Here is a 23,116-nt window from a genome sequence, read left to right as displayed (position 1 = left end):
CTCTCAGTCATAGCACTGATCTGTCTTGTCATTCAAAATGTTTTGTAGCTTTTTGTGTCACAAGACTTACATTAGCATACCTAAGTTAATCAACTATAAAACAATTGGAATAACAATTCAACATGAAAAACAAATTTATTCTGCTTCTGTAATCATAAATTGCTTTTGTTGAGACAAATGTATATATTTTTAGATGGCCGAACACAAACATACGCAATTCTGTAAGCACTGAGCATGGTAAGTGAAATAGTGTTTTATGTTACCAAGATATGCAGTGCTTCTAGATTTAAAATTGTATCATCGCTATAATTATGATTCGGCTTAAAAGACATCGAGTATATTCACGCTGAAGAAAAATAGCGCTATTTGTAGTGTCACAATGAAGTCTAGAGAAGCAGTAAATTGTCATGGGAAATGATTTAAGTGAATCAAAGGAGGAGGTCGTTTTAGGAAAACAACTTTTCCAAAACTAGCAACAGTATCGTCTGCTCAATTCCGCATCAGCTGTGCAGTAGCGGTGTTCCCTTTTCATTTATTTGTATACAAGTCGTCATCCTGAACGGACGACTCAGCTCAGCTGCAATATACCGATATATTTTGCAATAAGCTCTCATCAATAATATGTCATAATTATTTTTATTTGTGGAGATATGCATGCATCTTACTTAAAACAATGGAATTTTATCTCACGGATGTACTTCGGAAGAGGATTTTACTCCGGATAATTTGTGTGTGGATTTTAATCAATAGATGTGCAGGTAAGTTCTAAATATCCTGAACGTGCGATCAAGGCCACATTGGTTTTTCATTATTGAGGCCGTGAGAGACTTTTCATGCTTCAAAGAATTTTGTGTAAATAATAATATTGTGTATTTTTGACTTTAACTATTAAATAGGTAATATTTACAATGCATTGTACTGCTGTCAGTTTCCTGATAAGTTGTAAACATTGGAGGTTAAACCATGGAAATAAATGGTTAAACATATACCATTTTACAGGTTTTTCTGCAAAAGGATATTACTTTTTCTTTTAATTCACTTTCTGGTCAGAAAGTTTCTTAAAGATGTGAAGCTATAGTTTCTTCTGATTTCGGATAACTGTTACAGTTTTGTAGGATTTCAGTCTTAGCGATGATTGTACTTTTGCAGCGTTTTACTAAGCTTGTTAGTAATAATTATTTGCTCCTGTGTTTTGTGGTTGTTTGCAATCGAAGTATGACATTAATTTCAATGATAGCATTAGTGTATTGCAGAGTTTCATAATGTTAGTGTGGTTTCAACTTTTTGGTTCTAGAAGTTTATGTTTGCGATCGAAGTATATTCTGACATTGTGCTTTAATTTTAATGATCAGATGATAGCATCACTCTTTCTAAAAATTATTTGAATTAACAGAATAAGGGTAACATTTTTCGTTCTTTGTATCAGCTAGAATTCTGTTTAGCTGCTCACTTACTTGTTTGTTTATTTGTATTAGCCTATGCATTTGTGTAATTCAAGGCAAATTTGACAACAATTAGATTAATGCTCCGAAGTCTAACCTTATTAACTGTTATATGACCTTGCTCAGAATCAAAGCTATGTGTACACGCGAATGTCTTATATGAACATCTACTACCATATTAATTAGGCCTATGTAATATGAATATCATGAATATAGATTGTCGAAAAACACACACACACAAACAAACAAACAAACAAACAAACAAGGTGGATAAGAATATGGTATGGATTCTTTCTTTGTAAATTTCGCTTGTTTTAAGCACAATCATAATCGGAATCCACTTTCTTCTTCATACATGACTTGTATACCACTAATTTGAATTTATCTTTTACCGATGGCATGTTAATGTTGTGAAGAAAGTCTAATTTTTTTGCCACACATCTATTAGATATAACCTCCCGTTGATTACAAACTTTGCTAGCTTTGCTTTACGCCATTACATGAAAAGACAACAGCCACATCAAACACCCAATTACGTATCGATTCGTGTTTGACTACAGTAGCATAAAACATTCAAATTGAAGAATACAATTTGTGGATCCAAATAACATATACAATCTTGCTTTTGTTGTGTGAGTACATCTCACAAACAGTGATAAACAAATTATTGACCTATCCTGTCCATGCTGATGCTATTCGTTGTCGCATGCATCCATTAAAATCTACATAATATTCTATTTAAAAGCATTAGGCCTGTAATCATAAATTCTGCATTTGCACCTGCAGCGCAAATTGCGGCATCTTTTAAATGTATTTTTTTTACCAAACTCAAGGTCATCTTCATTTATATAATAGTGCTCTTAGTAAGGAAGCTTTCAGATTGAACTTCCTCAGTTTTCAATCATTTTTTTTAAATCGAAGTTAACATGTATCTTCTGTGGTATTATAATTAATATCATGGGTATTGTATATCGAGTCGTATTGGATTTCTGTAAGTGTTTACTGGTGTGCAGTGGGTGTGCGAGATACTGTTTTTTGGAGTGCTTTATATGCATGTTACACATTAAAAAGTTTCAGATAATTTAATTAGCGAAAAAATTAATTTCCTTGTAAATTTGATCAATAACATATGAAATCAAATAAAAAATATGTAAGCTAAGATGTTAACAACAAAAATATAATATACGTGACCTTTTGAAACAAAAATACAATATATGTGACCCTTTTTTACTGCCATTTTATTCTATTTTTACATTTTTATACGGTTATGAAATTATAACTTTATATGTAGTCAGTGATATATGGGATGACCAACCATTAAAATATAACTTTCAAATGGTCAGTTTAATGGTTTTGTTATATGCGCAAGCTTCTTCCCTTGTTTGTAGGCCTATATTGCCCCATGTTTTTAAAATTTATTTGGAATTTTAAGGGTAGACGAGGTATTGTTGGTCGAAGCAACCTAAAAATCGATTTTCATTATCTAGATCAATACATTATTGAAAATTAACACCTTGATGTTTTGCAAAAGTTCATTCTACAAATCGTATACTTTGCAAACTTGCTTAATTTATTGTTGTTAATGAGTTATGTACGTTTTACAAAAGTGTTGTTGTTTCAGCCCTCTTTACAACGTAACTCAAGAACCGCAGCACCTATAAAAGTATATCTGTGATATTTTAATTCTTCTACACGCTCGCTATGAATTGAGTTTTTGCCAAAGCTCACTACCATTCGTAAGATGCTGTGAACTACCAAATCACAACAGTTTAAAATAATTGATAACCTTAATAGTGGAACATAACTTGGGAACTCTATATGTGGTGGAGAGGTTGATATCTCCATTCAGTAAAATAACAGTCAATGAAACGTCGTAGTAGGTATTTCATCAATAAAATAATATATTTTTAATCAATTAATCGATACGATCAATCGCAGTTTATTTTACCGAGATAACTTTATCAATAATTTCTTATATGTAGGAACATACTGATATAGCTTTTATAACAAAAGATAACAACAGTTTTTCGGTCGAACAAGGGCTGTTATCCCCGGGACTTTTATACGGCATGGGGTGTCAAGGAGGGTACAACTGAAGTAATTACAATAATGCAGACGACAGCAAAATGTTTACATTGTATACAGAAAAGCAGTAGAGATCCTAAAATGCCCAATAAAGCACTCTCTGGTTGTGTCTAAATCTATATCATAACGAGAATGCAATACAATAATTAAACATACATAAAATCCATAGTATTTCATATCTACACGGTAGGTCTACTTACCGTATAATATACCAGAAAGCCTTACCATGTAGGCCTATACTTACTAGGCCTACATTAACAACATCGAGCATGTTCAACGTTTTAAAGTCAAAAAACCTAAGAGCATTTCATTGTGATTTATGCCAAAGTAAATGTGAGAGCAAAGATCTGAGTAGAAAAGTAATTAATTAGTAAAAAAAATAATCTACTCCCTATCCAGAAAAATATATACAGCACTTTTTTTCTTTTTCTTTTTCTTTTTTTGATATTATCCTCTTTTGCCAAATGAAACATAGCTAAATCCTAATCATTTAGTCAACTTTTAATATTTTGGTCAATTTTTGGAAATAAGGGCCCAAAAGAAGCATTTTAGGGTGTTTTTCGTATGCTGTGACATATCCCTCAAGCCCAAAGACTTGTACTACGACTAATGCATTCTAATTTTTGGAAAATACATTTCAATGATTTCATAACCAAATATTTAAAAAAAATTTTACTTTTATTGCCATGTTAGAACTAACTAAAGCAAAAAATATTTTTAATACCAAAAAATCAGTGCTGTATTTTTCTGAAATCAGGATCGAGTAGGGAGAAGAGAGACCTGGGAAATAAGCTGTTAACAAGAAAAACCTATCATGGATAGGCCTATACATTAAATATTAAAACCTATAAATACTATCAATCTAATTTCTTTATCGAAATGGAGTTTTCCTTTGTCCCTATCGTTTAGTTCAAGTATTTGTTCACCAATTTATGGTCACTATCTTCCCCGTTCCCATTGTGAATGTGATATCATTTTGATAATCATATAATAGTTATAACACCTTCTTTGGATATTATTATCACGTTAAAAATACCATTTTCGGCACCTTCTCTCTGCTTTTCCATTATAATGGTCCTAATCATGACAATTTGAATTGATATTAATATTAGTAGGCGAAATTTATGTACCAAGGCTGATGTGATTGGCTGAGAGCTAGTTATCCATACAGGTGATACGGTACTGGCTTGGAGGACCACACACCGGTCTCTAAACATTCTAAACTGTTGCTGGATCCAAGCCGGGATCCAAGCATCGAGATAAAAATATTTTTTATCTCGATGATCCAAGGGTCTTGTCTTTCTGGCCATCAAATTTGGGCAAATTTGAATATCCCAGTCATTTTGAACAGAAATCCGCTGTATCCCTATTTGAAAAGTTTCCCTTGTCAAATAGGACAAATTTCTATTAAAAAATGAGAAGATTGTTTTGCGATACCGGCATTATGAAACCTCCTCTCCTGTTGTAACAAGTACATTGAATTTTATGAATGAGCAAATAAATTTAGGTTTGCTATAATCATGGAAATAGTAGCATATGCAGCTTTCGAATTATGCAGTTTAAGTCTGCTTGAATATTTATGATTGTAGTTGTGTATTTATTATAATGCATTATTTGAAACAAAATTTTATAGCAAACAATGAGGAAATAGTTTCAGATTTTTGTCCGCTTAATTTCACAAGGATTTACCTGTATGCAGTGGCGCGCTAAGTTTCTCAAAAATGACAATAAGTGACAACTATATATCCATATCTCTATAATTTCCACAATTTCCATAATTTCCATAATTAAGCTTGTGCAGAATTGTGACACCAAGCTTGTGAGACGGAGCTTACAAACTTTCTATTCTGGTGTCATTGTTTTCATCTTTTTAGGGAGAATTAAGGTGGTACTACACCGCCTGATAAATTTTGTGACTAATTTTGCATTTTTCTCAAAAAGTAACTACACACTGGTAACAAAAGTTATGTATATTAGAGGGGCAAGGAATCTAATTACTTCACTGAAATTTCAGTGATTCAAACCAAGTGGTTCATTATATGTGTACATTCTTTTCAAGACCGCTTGTCTTGAGTCACTGAAATTCCAGTGTAGTAACTGGATTCCTTGCCCCTATAAATTATATTATATACGTAACTTTTGTTACCAGTGTATTATTATTTTTTTGAGAAAAATGCAAAAATAGTCACAAATTTATTAAGGGGTGTAGTACCACCTTAAAGCTACCTATGAGAACACGATTATTAATGAACGATGTTAATAATATTGAACGGTACATGGTGAAAGTGATCGCCTATGTCATGTTATTAACAAACTTAGAGTAAATGGTTTTTTTATATCTAATTTAGAAACTTTAATTAATGCTGACAATAATGACATTAAATTGTTTTAAATAAAATAATGAATGACATTTATATTTGGGATATAAGTCGCATGTCGTCATAAATGCAGCAATACTGAGTAGATGTTATATAAAATTTTAAAAGCATGCAAAGCTGAAGACGATTCATATATAATGCGATGATAATACCGTAAAAATTCGATAATAAGCATATGTGCCTATTAACGAGTTGTTCGGACAAAAACGAATTTTTAGGGTAGTCGGGTAAACTTTTTCCCTTTTTCTTTTAATTTATAAATATCTGTGTTATAGATTTTAGTAAATTTAAAAGAAACACAATGGAAAAAGTATCAAACATATGCTTATTATCGAAGTTTTACGGTAACACAACAATAACCGGCAATGCAAGAACCAGATTTACTTTGATTTAAGGGATCGGATAGCGACGTTTGCACAGTAATTTTTGTGGGACCTGAGACTGAGAGTACATCAGGCTACGAGGAATGTCTTTCTGATATCAACAATTTTGATTTTTTTGAAATTCGCGATATAATACACATTTTATGGCAAATGATTAAAAATTGATATTTTTGAAAAACAGTCCTCGAAGTAAATTGTATAAATCTAATGATATGTACTTTAAGTGTACGTAGCTGGGAGGAAAAGTCGACCATCAATTTTGACCTTTCATATTGAAGATATAGATTTTTCTCCAAAGACCTACATTTTTCAGGTTTTGGTACGTACTTTCTATAGATTGTTACGATTATAATTCAATAGATGTTGGATTGACCACTTTCCATCTACTTCAATTCCCTGCTCAAAATATGAGAATATGTGAAGACGTGCTTCACATCTTCTCATGCGGGACGGTCATACGCACATCTAAAGAACGTGCCGTAGCATGACTGATGGAGTGATACGCAATTATTTATGTTAATAGCCTTTTCTCTTATGCTCTTAAAGTGAAAGCCCCACTTTTGGTTCAAGTTCCTTGGGGAATTAGATAAGAATAAAATGTATCCATGTAAATTCTGTTCTGTCTGTCATCAAAGTAACAGGTGTATTGTCAGTTCTTCTGTGGAGAACTGACCAGACGGGCTTCCTGTTTAAGAGTTCTACATGACCTGATTATTCCTAAAATCGATCGTGTGTAAAAGTTTAGCCTAAACATTCACTTCCAAAGACCTTCACCCCGCTGTAGGTTATGTACTTATCAATAATTATACTTGTTGGCCCCAACTGACTTAAATAGGTTTATAGGTCTTAAACTGTCAAACATCGATTGGTATCACGTAGGCCTATACTATAATGTTCCCAGATCAACATCTGAAATGTTTTGCAATTCAAATGTCATGTTGTAGGTTACCTCAAATCATCTAATAAAATAGCATATAATTCTACCAATTTAATCTAAAGGCGCAGTTCCTTAACCACAATATGATTATACAGCTCTCAGAATGACCTTTGAATGTCTTGGGTATTAAAACTCATAGTCAATAACATGATGTAACGTTTTGAGCTATGATTTGTGAATAGAAAGTATGGAACTATGCATTTAGAACTGAGATTAATAAACTCATTATAGTGTAAAGTTTAACATGTTCACCTTATGTTGTCGGTATCCAAATCCCGAAAAAATATCAAATTCCTTGCTGGCAGCTAAAATCCGACAATGCTTAATTTAATGCTCTGCGTGCCAGCTATAGCTTATAAAAATTCCAATATTTTCTCAAAATATCAAGAGCTACCTTAATAGCCTCTGAAGCAATACTGGGCTTGTTTGTACTCATTTAAATGCATTTTTCATGCAGATTCCAAATATGGTCATGCAAATGTACAATTCTAAATTTTTAAAATTTTGAAACAAAAGTTGAAACTTGTCGTCTGCAGTCGATACCCGCTTGGAGGGAGTTAATAAGCTTTTTATTAGAACCAGGATTGTAGAAATGCTATTTCGTTACTTTACAGCATGCTTTGTTACCAAGTTCGCGAACTCTAAAGGCGATTCAATAGAGTAAATAGAGGCAAACAATTGATGGGATTCCAAGGGCATGATGTTGGTAGTTTCCCAAACATCTCAGTTCTTTATAAGAAGCTCTTACATGTTTCTCTTATATAACAAAGCAAAGGGGTGAGAGCCTAAGTTTCGCGGGAGAAATATTCTAAGCACGATTTCACTCATTTTTATGCAGGCAATATTTTGAATTTCTAAGTGAGATTTTGTTCAAAATTTTGCAAAATAGTCTCCGTTAAGTCGACTTCCTCATGTTCAGGGTTAATACTTCAATCGTTCTATGAAGATTGGGTTGAACTTCGCCTGTTAATCATGGAAAAAGAGGTGAAATAGTAATGAAATGTTAATTGGAGATGAAATACCCAATAGTTTAAATTCTGCACGGTCTTAATCTTTCAAGTTGGGATCAACCCCGGGGATCAATCCTAGGATTACTAGGCAAGATTTAGTGAGTTCACAGATCAACTACATACGCCAATTGTACGTATTTTAATTAACATACCTATGCCATTAAACTTCCAATGTGGGACATGTATAGGGTGGCCAAATATAATGTGCAATTAACCTCGAGATTTGTTATGTTATAGAATCAGGTATAGTAAAAGGAATGACAATTGACATCAGATATCCTTAATTTGGATGGTGCTCTAGTAGAAAGGAGGGAACTACGATTATAAACTTCTAGGCCTACTGTTGGCTACTTAGGGATCGAATTTTATGCAATCATTTTAGACCAGATAAATGTTCTAGAAAGGTCGGAAAGAACCATTTTGAGTTCTTTTCATTTTTAAGATATAGGTTCCACATATAGACAAGAACCGTTTTTCTAAGAGGGTAATAAAATGTTCTTTCTTGGATCTCTTTTTGTCAATCAGGTGCGATTATCTGATGAAAGTGACAATGAACATACTTTTACATTAACATTACATGAGCTTTGGTATATATGTCACGAATCATGACGAATGCACATAATAAATTCATTGTATAACAATTGTATTCCCAAGGCACATAGATCACAAAAAGCTGTAAAAATTCCCTGCATCAAAACTCCTTGCAATGCAATCCATAATGAACTTTCAATTTACATGATTTGGGGCCAAACGAAGCAGAGAAGAAAATATATGTAGGTAGGTGTTTGTACTCCAGCAGATCAAACATCCCATGTAAATAACCATTACAACTATTTATCGAACAGATAGACTTGAAAAGAATCTGGACCAAAAGCAAGCAAAATCCGTCTTAAGAGTTTGCTCAATTTCACTACTGCTAATACAAGCAAAATACAAATGCCGGGGGAATTTCTGCAGGTGGCATACATTCCAGCAAACATAAAACATTTTAAACGGGTTATATTCAGTATATTCGAATTTTGGTTTGGGTAAAAACGTGTTTTAATAACATTAAAAACGTTTTAAAAATATTTTCTTTGAAAATACAGGTACATTGCAACAACATGTTATTGTAAAATATTTTTTCTAAACATTTTTGCCAAATATTTCGTCAACGCTTATGATAACATTATGTTAGAATACTTCGCAGTTAAATAAAAAATTTTTTATATAACCCGATTGACATTTAAACATTTTCTGGCAACCTTTTCCAACTTTGACGAATAATGTCGAAAACGTTTTGTGTTTGCTGGGATGTGCGAGTAATACCGCATCATCAGTGTAAAATTGTCTTTAGATTGCGAATCCTTCCTGATGACCCACTGAACCGGCTCGTTGAATTAAATTAAAATTGCGAAGCCTTCCTGATGACCCACTGACCCGCTCTTTGGGTTAATACTAATTAAGTATTTTTGTATAATCCCATTCAAATAAATATCATTGTGAAAAGTTAAAATAAAATAAGAAAATTTCACCTAGTATTTTCAAGGATGCTCTTGAGAATTATTGTCAGTGGAAAAAAGAATGTACATTTATGTCAATATTAGCTTTTATGTAATAAAAAAAAGTCTGCAAACGGAATATTTGGGAGGCAGAGACCCAATAAGCATAAAAGCAAAGGCATCTTACTTAAGTTAAGGTGGTACTATACCATCTGATAAATTTTGTCACTAATTTTGCATTTTTCTCAAAAAATAACTACACACTATAACAAAAGTTATGTATATTATGGGGCAAGGAATCCAATTACTTCACTGAAATGTCAGTGATTCAAGACAAGTGGCTCATTATATATGTTAAGAAATGAGATACATTCTAGTGGTACGGTATCTCTTTTCTTATCATAAATAATGTACAGCTTGTCTTGAGTCACAATTCCAGTGTAGTAACTGGATTCCTTGCCCTATAATAGCTTATAATATACAGAACTTTTGTTACCAGTGTGTTATTATTTTTTGAGAAAAATGCAAAAATAGTCACAAATTTATCAAACGGTGTAGTACCACCTTAAGTAGTAGGGGACTGTCATTGTACACCTTAATGGTTGCTTTTGGTGACACTGAAAATATATGAGATTTCTTATTTTGTGAGACGGTGAAACCATACAGTGATCGATGTACTGTCCATGAGACTATTGTGTCTCACCGTTGTCATGGTAATTCAGGATATATGATCACATGACTGAAGTCCTCGTTTAGGATACCTGGCTAAATCGGGATGTTTTAATCGGTAATTATTCATCAGGGCAAGCATTTACGTCAATAGCAAAAGATAAAACGTTTTAACTGCACTGGCCTTTGGGAGCTAAAAGCAGACATTATTAGTTTTAACATGTTTAATATTTTCTTAACGATAATAGGGTATGTTTAATGCGCATCAGATTTTTGTACCGATCTTTATTATAAAACTTCATTATCTAGAATATACGGTGAAACCATTAAAAAAATTGAACAAGCAAAATTATTGTATGAATGAAATATATCCTTTTTACTTTTTTCACGCACACCCTATACACCCGCACACACCCCAACCCCATTCCACACAATCCGCTTATACATTCCTGTTGTCGCCTTTATAAACAATGTGATTTTGTAAATCCTACCAATAGCTTGTGTAGTTCTGGGATCCACACTTTCCCCTTTGGGATATACATGCTCATTTTTTCCCCAAGCCCAATGTCCACCCTGCCAGTATATAAGTGAGGTACCTCTCAAAACGCTAGATATTTATATGGACGTTTCAGACCTTAAAATAAGGGGTCTTATATGCTACTGCTCTTAATGGGGTCCAAAGAAATCAGTATACCCCATACACACATCCAACACGTATCAGAAAAGAGACAATAATACAGACCCAATTGACCAACTAACATTCCATAATTGCAGATATCAGATATTTGATTTATCACCCCCCCCCAAAAAGTTATCAATTTTCTTCTTTTGTAGTGTAAAAATAGGTTGCATGTTTATCTTTACCAAAGCTTTTTTTTCAAGCACCTACCAACTTTCACTTTTCCGTTATTAAAAAAGAGGCCTTTTTCCATTTACCAAGACTTATAACCATTAAAGCACAGGCCACTAAACAATGCCACATTAGCCACTTTAATGTTTTGTTAGTACCCTTGAAATGAGCAAACTCACCCCAATTTCTTTCCATTATATAAGTACGCCATTCTTAACAAAATGGAAGTAAATAAAAGTTACAAAAGCTATGTTTTGAATTTACCATCAAATAGTATTCGAGTTGTAGTGATAATCGACTGAAATTTTGAAGTACCATCTGAGTACTCTTAATATACAAATAATGTATAGATAAATGTAGGGACATATTGGTATGGAGGTCTTTATCTCTCCTTTTACTAAGAGTGAAGGCAAATAATGTAAATTTGACATACCTGAAAATGTACGAGTTCGTTAAAAAGTGGGTTTATATTCTTTTGGGAATGCGCTAATAATGCTTCTTAAGGTAAGCAACTATTTTAAACTGTTGCAATTTGATAGTTCACAGCATCTTGCGAATGGTAGTGAGCTTTAGCAAAAATTGCATTGATCATTTCATAGCGAGTTTGTATAAGAATTCAAATATCACAGATATAGTTTTGTAGGTCCTGTGGCTCTTGAGTTATGTTGCAAAGAAGGCTGAAACAACAACACTTTTGTAAAACGTACATAACTCATTAACAACAATAAATCAAACTAGTTTTCAAAGTATATGATTTGTAGAATGAACTACTGCAAAATATTAAAGTGTTATTTTTCAATAATACATTGATTAAGATAATGAAAATCAATTTTTTTGGTTGCTTCAACCAACAATACATCGTGTACCCTTAAAAGACATTGAAGAGAGGTGGCTGCATTTTGGTGATGGCAAGATGTTGACACTTCGATACATAATGCCATTTGTCATCTGTCAGCCCATGAGGAGACAGCTTGCAGATCTTGCTGCAATGTCTGATGATATCTTCAGGTATCCTGATTTCGCGGGTATTAGTGATACTATCATCGGCGAATAATCTGATGTTGGATTTTATCCCATTTGCAATACCATCGATATATACCAAGAATAGTGTAGGACCAAGAACAGATCCTTGTGGGACCCTTTGGCTGGAACCTAAGATGAGCACTGTCTATTGATGTTAACTCCGAAGTCCGATGATAATTTTTGTTCAAAAGTTAATCGTATGTTTTGTTGATTTCAATATTAAATTCATCTTAGTGATCATTAGGGCCTACCATCACGTGATTGGGAAATTATTCCATATAGTATAGGCTATTACAGTTAAAATCCATACACATCTGACCTTAATCTCCCACACAGGGGGTGTAAATTTCAAATGGAGTCACCCATTCAGGTAACCCCATTTGAAATTCACACTCCATGTGTGGAAGATTAAGGTCATGTCTTCCATAGGGGGTGTATGGATTTCAATTGGAATAGCCCATTTCAAATGGAGTCACCCATTCAGGTAACTCCATTTGAAATTCACACTCCTGTGTGGAAGATCAAGGTCATGTCTTCCATAGGGGGTGTTTATGGATTTCAACTGGAATAGCCCAAATGTTGAAAATGAAAACATTTGTAATTCATCATTTCTCATGTCAGTAGAAATTCAGTCATTCCAAAAAGAATATAAACCCACTTTTAAATGAACTTCATCAAGATGAATGCGTGTACAAGGGAGTGGCTGATGTTTTTCATGTACTGTTCAATCAACATCGTCATTAAAAGGAAGCACCGATCTGTTTGCCTGACATGTATTGTTCATGTTGTTGATGAAAATACGTCAATTTAAATTAAGTATGGCTTCCATTTGTTACAACAAGACTATAATTGAAGACCGAATTAAAAAGACCAGTTTGCGTCTGACGTCAGGGCAAAGGCGCAGTGTGATTGGTTACTGACCTGCGCAGTACGGCATTTTTGGTCTGGTTGACAGGCTGTCATACGCAAACTAGTCTTTTTACTTCGGTCTTCAATTATAGGCATCCGTTATAAAGTTTCAGAATCCAATCGTATCCAGTCACATCATGTAAACATATAAATGCAATGAGTACTTTTGTGGCCAATGGGAGATTTTTGGTAGTTCATGCGCAATTGCGCATGCACTGCTGTTGCTCTGTGTGCCAGCCATAGGCCTAAGCCTTTTTGAAGTATGGCGGGCACAAAAGAAGAGGGCGTACTTTCATTTGGGTAATCTTTTGTCGGCTGAAAAAGCATGCATACAAAATTACCCAAATAAAAAAGTCCAAGTTTTATGACATTTCCTCAAGACCATATATTTTGGGGTCATTTATTTCAAATGCTGAAGGGGGCCAGGGTGGCACCCGCCAGATTCTAAATCGGTAGGTCTCAGAGATAAAGAAAACACAATAAAACATTGTGCGGACACTATACTTTCAGGTTTTTGGCTTGGGCCCAAAAAAAAATGTTTGCTTGCCCTCAACTGACCGACCCTAATTTTGGAAATCGGAAAAACGTTTTTTTTTCTTCTATTTACTGTACAAAAGAATACCGACCCTATTTTTGGAAAGTCCTGAAAAAGTTTTTTTTTCTATTCAAATTTTTTCATACTGAAGATGTTAAAGAAATGCATTTTAGAGCTTGTGTTTAACATTTTAGTTGTTTTGTAATGTTAGTTTATTCATTTTGACACCAAAATGGTCAGATTTTTCTTATTTTGAGCCTTAATTATACAAGCAGTAGAGTTTGCAAGTAAAAAAAAAGAAAATTCATTTGAGGGCAAGCAAACAATGTTTTTTCATGGCCAGACTAGAAGAGTGCTACATTCCGAATGCTTTCAGATGAGCTACTCACCACTTTAATTTAATTTTCTTCATCACAAAATAGACAAAACGACCAATTTATATGTTTTGGCAATAATGGCCTAAATTATTTCGGTCCGATAAATCTTTGGCATTTTATACTTTTGTAATTATGAAATTGATGCTGGATTCTGAAACACGAAAATCATATTTCAAGCCTTTCGATAGTACAGCATAACTAAACATCTCAAAAAAAGTAACTACCCCCCCCCCTTCAATAATGGCCATTATTCAAGAATGAGCTCATTTGATACGATAGCCCAGAAAACAATAAAACACCGGTCAATTTAATGTAGTGAGGTCCAGACTTGAAAGTTGCACTATAGAAATTTTAACAATACAAAAACACTCAGATATCATTACACAGATTTCCTTCCATTACACTGAATGCAAAATCAATAGAATTTACTGCAACTTTCAAATTTTTAAATGTACGCTGTGACGTTAATATTTAGTCGATTGCTACAAATGAGGTGTCAAAATGTGCAGAAATAAATTCTGCTTCCAACGCATTTTACAGATTTGTAATAATAGGCCTACAATCCCCAATTTTGGAATAATGGTCATTATTTAAGGGGGGGTAGTTACTTTCTTTGAGATGTTTATTATGACTGGCCAAGGATTTTTGAGCTTCATGTGATTAATATCCAATTTATCAATCATTGTTGTTTCCTTTTAGAAATGCAAGACGCCATAATTACCGTGCTTGAATCCGATAAACATTAGAATTAAGTTCTTGAAACATGCTCATTTGCTTAATTTAGATTGGGACTGTCGCTATTGACGAATATTTATCGTATCAAAATTAGTGGAAATAATTTGTTTCGATTAAAAACAGACAAATAATTGACAAATAGTAATATTATTGCTTCAAAGACGTTTTATATAAAGCCTGCATTGCAAATAATGCTGATACTCTGTAAGCTAACCTTTATTAAAATTCCTAAATTGATTTTAAATGATAAATTGAGGAAAATTCCCCCTTCCCCATGTATGTGTGCAGTAGCCAGGATTTTAGTGTGAGGGGCAAACCAAATGTTCGTCCCAATTTGTCAATTTTAGTCACATCTTTAGTCATTTTAAGGACACTTTATACTCTTTGCCGTCCCTATTTTATCCCTGAAAAATGATCTGTGTGTGGGAGAGGGGCAATTCCTCCCCTTAAGGGCGTACTACACCCATATATTGGTTTGATTGGTCTAAAAAAATATTTTTTCATTTATAGCGAGGCGATATATGCACGGATCATGTGAAATACAAAATTTTAAAAAAATAAATAAAAAAGGTGTTTTTAAACCACTGTATAGTAAGTCATTTTAGCCCTGTATATTTTTTGTTTACCGTATCCTGGTAACTCAGATGCGTGTTTCATAACAAACCATAATTTATTCTTTTCAACATGTCCAAGTAGGGTACATGAATAGAATACATTAAATCCTTTGTTATACTCTCTATAGAAAATCTAGTGGTGCTTGCAAAATATATAACACTGAATAAATTAAATAAACACTTACACAATAGATGCATAGTCATTAGTCAATTTGATATTGATGTTGTTATTGATGTGTTGTTAGGAGAAGAAAAGGCTATTAGGTCACCGTATGTCAGGTTATAGGTCAATTGGTTCAGGTCAAATTTAAGCATCAATTTTGAATACACATGTGAGAGTCTGTGATACAAAATGTATCATAATGAGGAATAATTTTGATATTCTGTCTTTAACTGGATATATATCGAGAAGTGCAAGGTGGATATACTAATATACCTTGGGATGTAAATGGTGAGTACAATTTAGATGCCTAGTTGAGATGGATTTCACAAATAAATATAAAATAGTTACCAAAATCACAAAAGCTAAGCTTACGGAAAACTACCCAATATGGTGGTATAGGTGACAAGAAATACAATTTTTTTCAACATTGCTGTAGTATGGTTGTGGTAACCTGTTACCTATGGCTTAATTAAGTTTCAGTGAAATAATGTCGCAACTTAAAAATACAAAATATAGCTCAACATTGAAAATAGAAGCATTTTAACCAGTTCCTTTTTTGATAGTTGTGGAGCACCAAGTTCATGAAGTCATAAAAGAAATCAGGAACCACTTATTCCCATTTTACATATCAACTTTATTTCCCTAACGTGTTAGCAACACATATCCAAAATTTTAACGAAATCCGTTGATATTAAGCTTTCCAAAATGAAGTGAATTTAAATCATCAGTGATGTACCACCTTTTGGCTTCTACTTTTAAAAGCATGTAAGCTACGTTGATACCGATGCCACCAATAAAACGAGAAGATTTGCCCTTCATTTTGCATACCACTTTGTCCAATTTTTTTTTGTAATTTCTTCACAAAATGCAAAAAATGCAAAAAAATCAATGGGTGTAGTACCCCTTAACTACTCTCTAAATGTACTCCGAGTGGTAGGAGTAGAAAAAAGAGTGAAATGGAGGACAACCCCTTTTTGAGTGGAAAAATTTCACTCTAAAATGATTGAAAAAAGTAATATGTTCAAAAGAGCGAATATTGCTTAAAGAAAATGTACTTTCTTTCATTTTCGAGTGTTTTCCACTCAAAAACGGGTTGGTTGTCCTTCGTTCAACTCCTTGAAAGAGTGGAAATTCACTCTTTTACATTTAGAGAGTATACGCCCCCGATGTGGTGATGCGATGAGTATAATAATTTATACAACATTCGTGGAACTGGCATCCATCCAAGCAAGTTTTTATTTGCATAGATATTTCTGCAGTAATAATATTGGATTGGGGCCAAAATAAATATGAAGGCTTTGTTCCAAATGTCATATTTTTAGAGAAGAATGCTGCATGTCAAATTATATACGAGCATATGATACGCGATACGAGGGTCATTCAGAAAGTTCTTCCTCCATCATCACATCTCAGCTCTGTTATCTTACGTGCCAGGAAGTTATTACCCATGATTATACTCTGAAATCTTGACTACAAAATAATTTGATGAAAATATGCATTGGTACGTCGTAAAGAATCTGAAAAGAAATGCTAATTTTGAATAAAAAAAGTTGGCCACATCTATGTGGAAATCATTACACATTTATTTCTGGAAATATTTTTATTTTTTGTATTTTTTGTATTTTGCAAGCACAAGGTTTATATATTTAAATTGTGCATCTTATTTCCACGTCAAGATGATGACACATTACTTAAAATAAGGACATAATTTCAAATAACCCTTAAACGTGCATGGTGTAGTTGAAATTTGTGTGTCTGTTGAACCCTTCTATGTTTTGTTCTCAAACGTGTTTTATTTTGTATTTGTCCCAAGGCATGTCAGTGAGCTCAAGTAGGAACAAAATATTTATCCTGAGTAATTGGACAACTGCAGCTGAAAAACATTTTTATGGAGATTATCCAAAGCTACAATATGATGCTTACTAAATTTCTGGCTTCAGTTTGTAACCATTTCCAACGTATCTGTATTCGCTTTAACAAACATATCTAAACAACCAAAAATCACATTATCATCAAATAACTTTTAGTATAATAATCATCGGTAATTTCAATATAGATAACAGAGATGTAATGATGGAGGCAGAACTTTTTGAATGACCCTCGTATAGGCGCGTCAGAATGTCATTTCTGCCATACGGTTTATCTATATGCCAACTCGTGAAACATTTCTGCAATCCTTTTTTACGTAAATGTTAAAATTAATTGGACAGAAAAATATGAGTGTATAAAGCGTCCCAAGGTTCGTTTTTATGATAGCCCAAAAGCTCATTAGTGCCCTGACCTTAAATAACCATAACCCTATTTTTAACCCTACACCTAACTAACGGCCCCATTTTATCTTTCGGAATAGTGAAATTTCTATTCCGGCCTTATATTCGGACTAGCGAACCTTTTTTCGGATTAGCGAACTGAAGGGCTAACATCATTCGTCTCTCAGACATTAAAAAAATCCAACATTTTGTTTCAATCAATCGCCCTGAACCAAAAATAATAATTCGCATAACTTGAATAGTCGAATTTCACTCTATAGGTATATATTGCAAGGTAAGTAAACGGGTTTTGTATGTTTTATACAGTTAGATTTACAAAATGCAAAGTAAACTTACCACATGCATAGCTACTCAATGAATTTATTAAAATATTAGTATAGAAATCAAAGCTAGGCAAACATTGTTGTAATAATTAAACTGCCCCAGGGCAGGTAGTGGAAATGTATGGTTATTGTCCAATATAAGTGATGGACACATAACAAACCCTTATGCCGCGAAATGTTTAATCCCATTTTTTCCTTCCAAATGTGTACAAATTTGGTAAAATTTCATAATTTTTCAATATATTTGGAATCTACTTGTATATGAAAAATACATTATATGAGTAGAAATACATTAGCATTACCGGTACCAGCAGTTTTGAAACTGAGATAATCTGCGAAGTCAATGATGATTTTCGGGGCAATGCAGTAGGCCCTATACGTATCGTTTAACCGCTGCACTGCTAATAATCAGCTGGCTGATAATAGTAATGGTTATTATTAAATACTTCCAGTTGGATGTATCTTGATGATGGGGAACTAATTATTTCTCATTATCAGTCCATTTTAATCGAAATCATGTTCATGTCTGTTTTTACTAACATCCCATTATATTGTATAATGGGTATACTCATCTTCTCTGGTTTATTACACCCCTGATAAAGTTTGTGACTAATTTTGATACTGATATTGTTTCGCTAATTCTGGCATTTGTAATTATATCATGTTTTATTGAAGTTGTGAAATAAATGTTTCTTGAATTGAATTGAATTGAATTTTGCATTTTACTCAAAAAATAACTACACACTGGTAACAAAAGTTATGTATATTATAGGGGCAAGAAATCCAGTTACTATACCGAATTTCAGTGACTCAAACGGTACGTTATTTATGATAAGAAAAGAGGTACCGCTATAGTATGTACCTCATTTCTTAACATTGTCTTAACTTGTCTTGAATCACTGAAATTTCAGTTAAGTAATTGGATTCCTTGCCCCTATAATATACATAATTTTTATTACCAGTGATAGTTATTTTTTGAGAAAAATGCAAAATTAGTCACAAAATTTATCAGGGGGTGTAGTACCACCTTAATTGATGCTACGAACTCCTCTGCACGAAAGAGATCGCGCTCTGAGTCTGATGGCGCAGTAAAAATAGGGCCTACTGCATCAATGCGAAAAGTGGGAATCTGAATCTTGTATGGTTGTACTGTGTGCATGCTACATCTGTATCTTGAAAAGCTCAAAGTCAGGTCTGTGGTCTCTCACTGGAATCTTGGCAGTTGGGGAAATGAACCAATTGAGTATTCCGTCCTTTGGAGGGGACTCACCAGCTAAATAATCAGTCCCATGTACAGATAATCATACTTGTACGACTATTTTGAAGAGTGGTAAATTTGTGACTGCTGGACAGACATACTGAAGACCCACTTCACGGACACGCATTTAGAAGATAAGCTAGTGCAAAAAAAATGTGACCTGTGAAAATATTTTGTTATCTACAGTACAAAATTGGGATTGTTTTCGCTGTAAAAAAACGATAAAATGTTAATATGACACAGACCTACATTTTACCGGAACAAAACATGTTTATTGTATATAAAATATTAGAAATATTATTATTATTCAATCAAATAATCAAATGAATAAGAAAAGAATGATTACTTCACATTCTTGAACTTGTAAAAATTCCAATTGAAACACGTGACATTGGCAACTACAATGACTTCAATTGGCTTATTGTGTCAAAAAGCGTGCCTCCAACCACGTCAACATTGTTCTTGCATTGGTTTAACCCACCAAACACAAAATGTTTTACAGAAAACGTATAAATATCGGGTTATATAAAGGGTATAAAACGTTTTAATACGAGTTAAAAAGATTTGTGAAAGCTCCTCGCAAAACATTCTAAAATAACGTTATTTGTTGGCAAAGTAGTTTGCAAAAGTGTTTGCAAAACGTATTTTATAATAACATTTGAACAACTTGTTTTTAATCATATTGTTGTAGTGTATTTTTCCACATGATATAAAACGTTTTAAAAACGTGTTCATCACCTTTATATAACCCGTCATTTAAATGTTATTAAAACGTTTTAACCAAAACCATAGCACGATTACAACACGCCAGCGTTTTAAATTCATTCTTGTGTCTGATGGTTTAAGGTAATCAAGAACCATATTGGGATATTCCATTTAAAATCCACACTTCCCCTGTGGAAGATTTAGCTAAAGTCTTCCATATTAAGGGAGTATGAGTTTTGAATATGATAAACAAATTTGGTAACTTTCATTTGAAATCAGTGGCGTAACCAGTGGGGTGGCTGGGGCAAGCTGCCCCCCTGGACACAAAAAAAAACTGGGAAGAAGAGCAAAAAATTGGGAAGGGGGAAAAGGGGGAAGGAGAGAAAAGAGGAAGAAAAAGGGAAGGAGAAGAAAAAAAGGGAAGAAAAGGAAGAAGAGAAAGGGAAAGAAGAAAAGAAAAAAGAGGGAAAAAAGGGAAGGGAGAAGAGAAAAGGAAGGGAGAAGAGAAAAGGAAAGAAAGAGGAAGTTGAAATTTGTACTCTGAAACACTGATTTTTAGCTTCTAATATGCCAAAAACCAGGAGCTTCACGGGGCTCCGCCCCCTTGACCCCCGCCGGGGCTTTGCCCCTGGACCCCACCAGGGGGCCCTGGACCCCACCCGTTTAACGCTCCGCGGCATGCCGCTCGCGACTTTTGGTCAAGAATTGGGAAATTTTTCAATCTTGCCCCCCCCGGAAGGTCAGGTCTGGTTACGCCCCTGTTTGAAATACTCCAGTTGTGGAAGATATATAGGTAAAGCCATAATACATCATGACATGGGGAGTATATAATTAACCCTGACCAATTATATTTGAAAAACATACTCCCTCTGTGGAATATATTTCCGAAATCTACCACAAGGGTAGTGTGGATTTCAACTGGAATAGCGCAATCGGCCAGATTCCCATCATGATGTTAAGTGTTGCGATGTTGTATTTCCGTACCATTTATCATTTTTATGTCATTTGGTTAAACATGCCACAGAAATGCTAGCAGTTATACATACAACTTCTTGCAAAATTTTAAAGAATAATACAAAAGAAATGACAAATTTTACAGAAGAACGCAATAACGCAATTTGAACAAGCTATCTTGTATTTGGAAAATTGTATACAGAAACTTCCGTTCAATCGATGATTTTGTCAACAGAAAATAACTGAAGACTTTATTTAACTTACAAATGTACTTTTCGTGTATTATTTGCAGACACAACATGTAATAATAGACAGCTTAACAAAAGACGAAAGTTTCCCAAATAATGGTTATCGTTCATAATTGCATCGGTTTTAACCATTCTATTGAAGTTCAGATATTAACCATTTCATGATTTTAGTGCATACTATAAATTATACAGTCGATACCACTTAACTAACATTTCCATAATTTGTTTAAAAAATTCAAATTTTCCATTTTTGTTGGTTGTTTATCATTTTGAATTATACGTGAAAAAAGCATTAAAGTGGGTACAAACATGCCTAGTATTGGAATTATAACAGTGTTTGGTGAAGTAAAGTAAAGTGTGCTGAGTCTTGTGGATCAACGTCGAGGCGTTGCACCTGTGCGTAGCGCACTATAAATCACTGCGCTTTTCATTTTTTTTTGGTGAATACAGACAGTGGACTAAAACATGTAAAATAAATCATAGGGCTATATTATCTTGTACGGTTGAGTGGCTAATACTAACATGGCAAGGTTATTGGGAATCCCTGGGAAGCAAACTGCATGTTGATGACAATGGCGATTGTTTTTGTGCAAATAGAAGAGGTGGTTATACCCTGGCAATAGACTTGAACACGAAATATGGAATTTCTGGCGACTACTCTCAATATTTGTATTGAAATATTAATCCGATTTTCAGTGTTAAAAATACAATGAATGTCAAGAAGCTTGTGTGTAACTGTAAGGTAATGTTTACTAATATATAGTCTGAATTACCTGATTTTTGAAAGCTTACTGGCCAATCGGTGACATTGATTGATTGATTGATTGGTTGATATATGTTGCTTGCTTGATTGAGAGTGAATGAAGGGGTGAGTGAGTAAGTGTGTGGTTCAGTGAGCATATCAATTTTTGAGTGATGTCCTCATTCATTAACTTTCATTGGCTATCCATTTTGCCACTACGAAGCTACTTCAGAGTGTGCTACTCTAGAGTGTGCTAATCCGGAATGTGCTACTCCAGAGTATACTTCTTCATAGTGTGGCATATACTCCAGGCTGTGCTACTCCAGAGTGTGGTACTCCAGAGTGTGCTACTCCAGAGTATACTACTCCAGAGTGTGCTACTCCAGAGTATACTACTTCAGAGTGTGCTACTCCAATGTGTGCTACTACATACAAAGTACGCTACTCCAGAGTGTGTACTCAGAGTGTGCTACTCCAGAGTGGTACTACAGAGTGTGCTACTCCAGAGTGTGCTACTCCAGAGTGTGCTACTATAGAATGTGCTACTACAGACTGTACTACTTCGAGCGTGCTACTCCAGAGTGTGCTACTCAAAGGTGTGCTAATCCAGAATATGCTACTCCAGAGTATACTACTTTAGAGTGTGGCATAATACTCCAGGGTGTGCTACTCCAGAGTGTGCTACTCCAGAGTATACTACTTCAGAGTGTGCTACTCCAAAGTGTGCTACTACAGAGTGTGCTACTTCAGAGTGTGTACTTCAAAGTGTGCTACTACAGAGTGTGCTATTCCATAGTGTGTACTCCAGAGTGTGCTACTCCAGAGTGTGCTACTCCAGAGTGTTCTACTCTAGAGTGTTCTACTCCAGAGTGTTCTACTCCAGAGTGTGCTACTACAGAGTGTGTTACTCCAAAGTGTGTACTCCAGAGTGTGCTACTACAGAGTGTGCTACTCCAAAGTGTGCTACTACAGAGTGTGCTATTCCACAGTGTGCACTCCAGAGTGTGCTACTCCAGAGTGTGCTA

The 23,116-nt window shown here is 34.2% G+C and overlaps 1 protein-coding gene across 1 annotated transcript in view; it reads left to right on the top strand.

Annotated features, from left to right (window-relative positions):
- Positions 1-560: 560 nt before the first annotated feature.
- LOC140141304 (phosphatidylinositol phosphatase PTPRQ-like) overlaps positions 561-23,116 on the top strand; it is a 177,717-nt gene continuing 155,161 nt past the window's right edge. Inside the window, exon 1 of the mRNA XM_072163131.1 lies at positions 561-758. Coding sequence (XP_072019232.1) covers positions 674-758 — 85 coding nt within the window. The 5' untranslated portion in view covers positions 561-673. The remainder of the gene's footprint in view (positions 759-23,116) is intronic.

The sequence above is a fragment of the Amphiura filiformis genome, chromosome 19 (genome assembly GCF_039555335.1).
Source record: "Amphiura filiformis chromosome 19, Afil_fr2py, whole genome shotgun sequence".
Taxonomy (NCBI): Eukaryota; Metazoa; Echinodermata; class Ophiuroidea; order Amphilepidida; family Amphiuridae; genus Amphiura; species Amphiura filiformis.
This window is presented reverse-complemented; position numbering and strand designations above follow the sequence as displayed.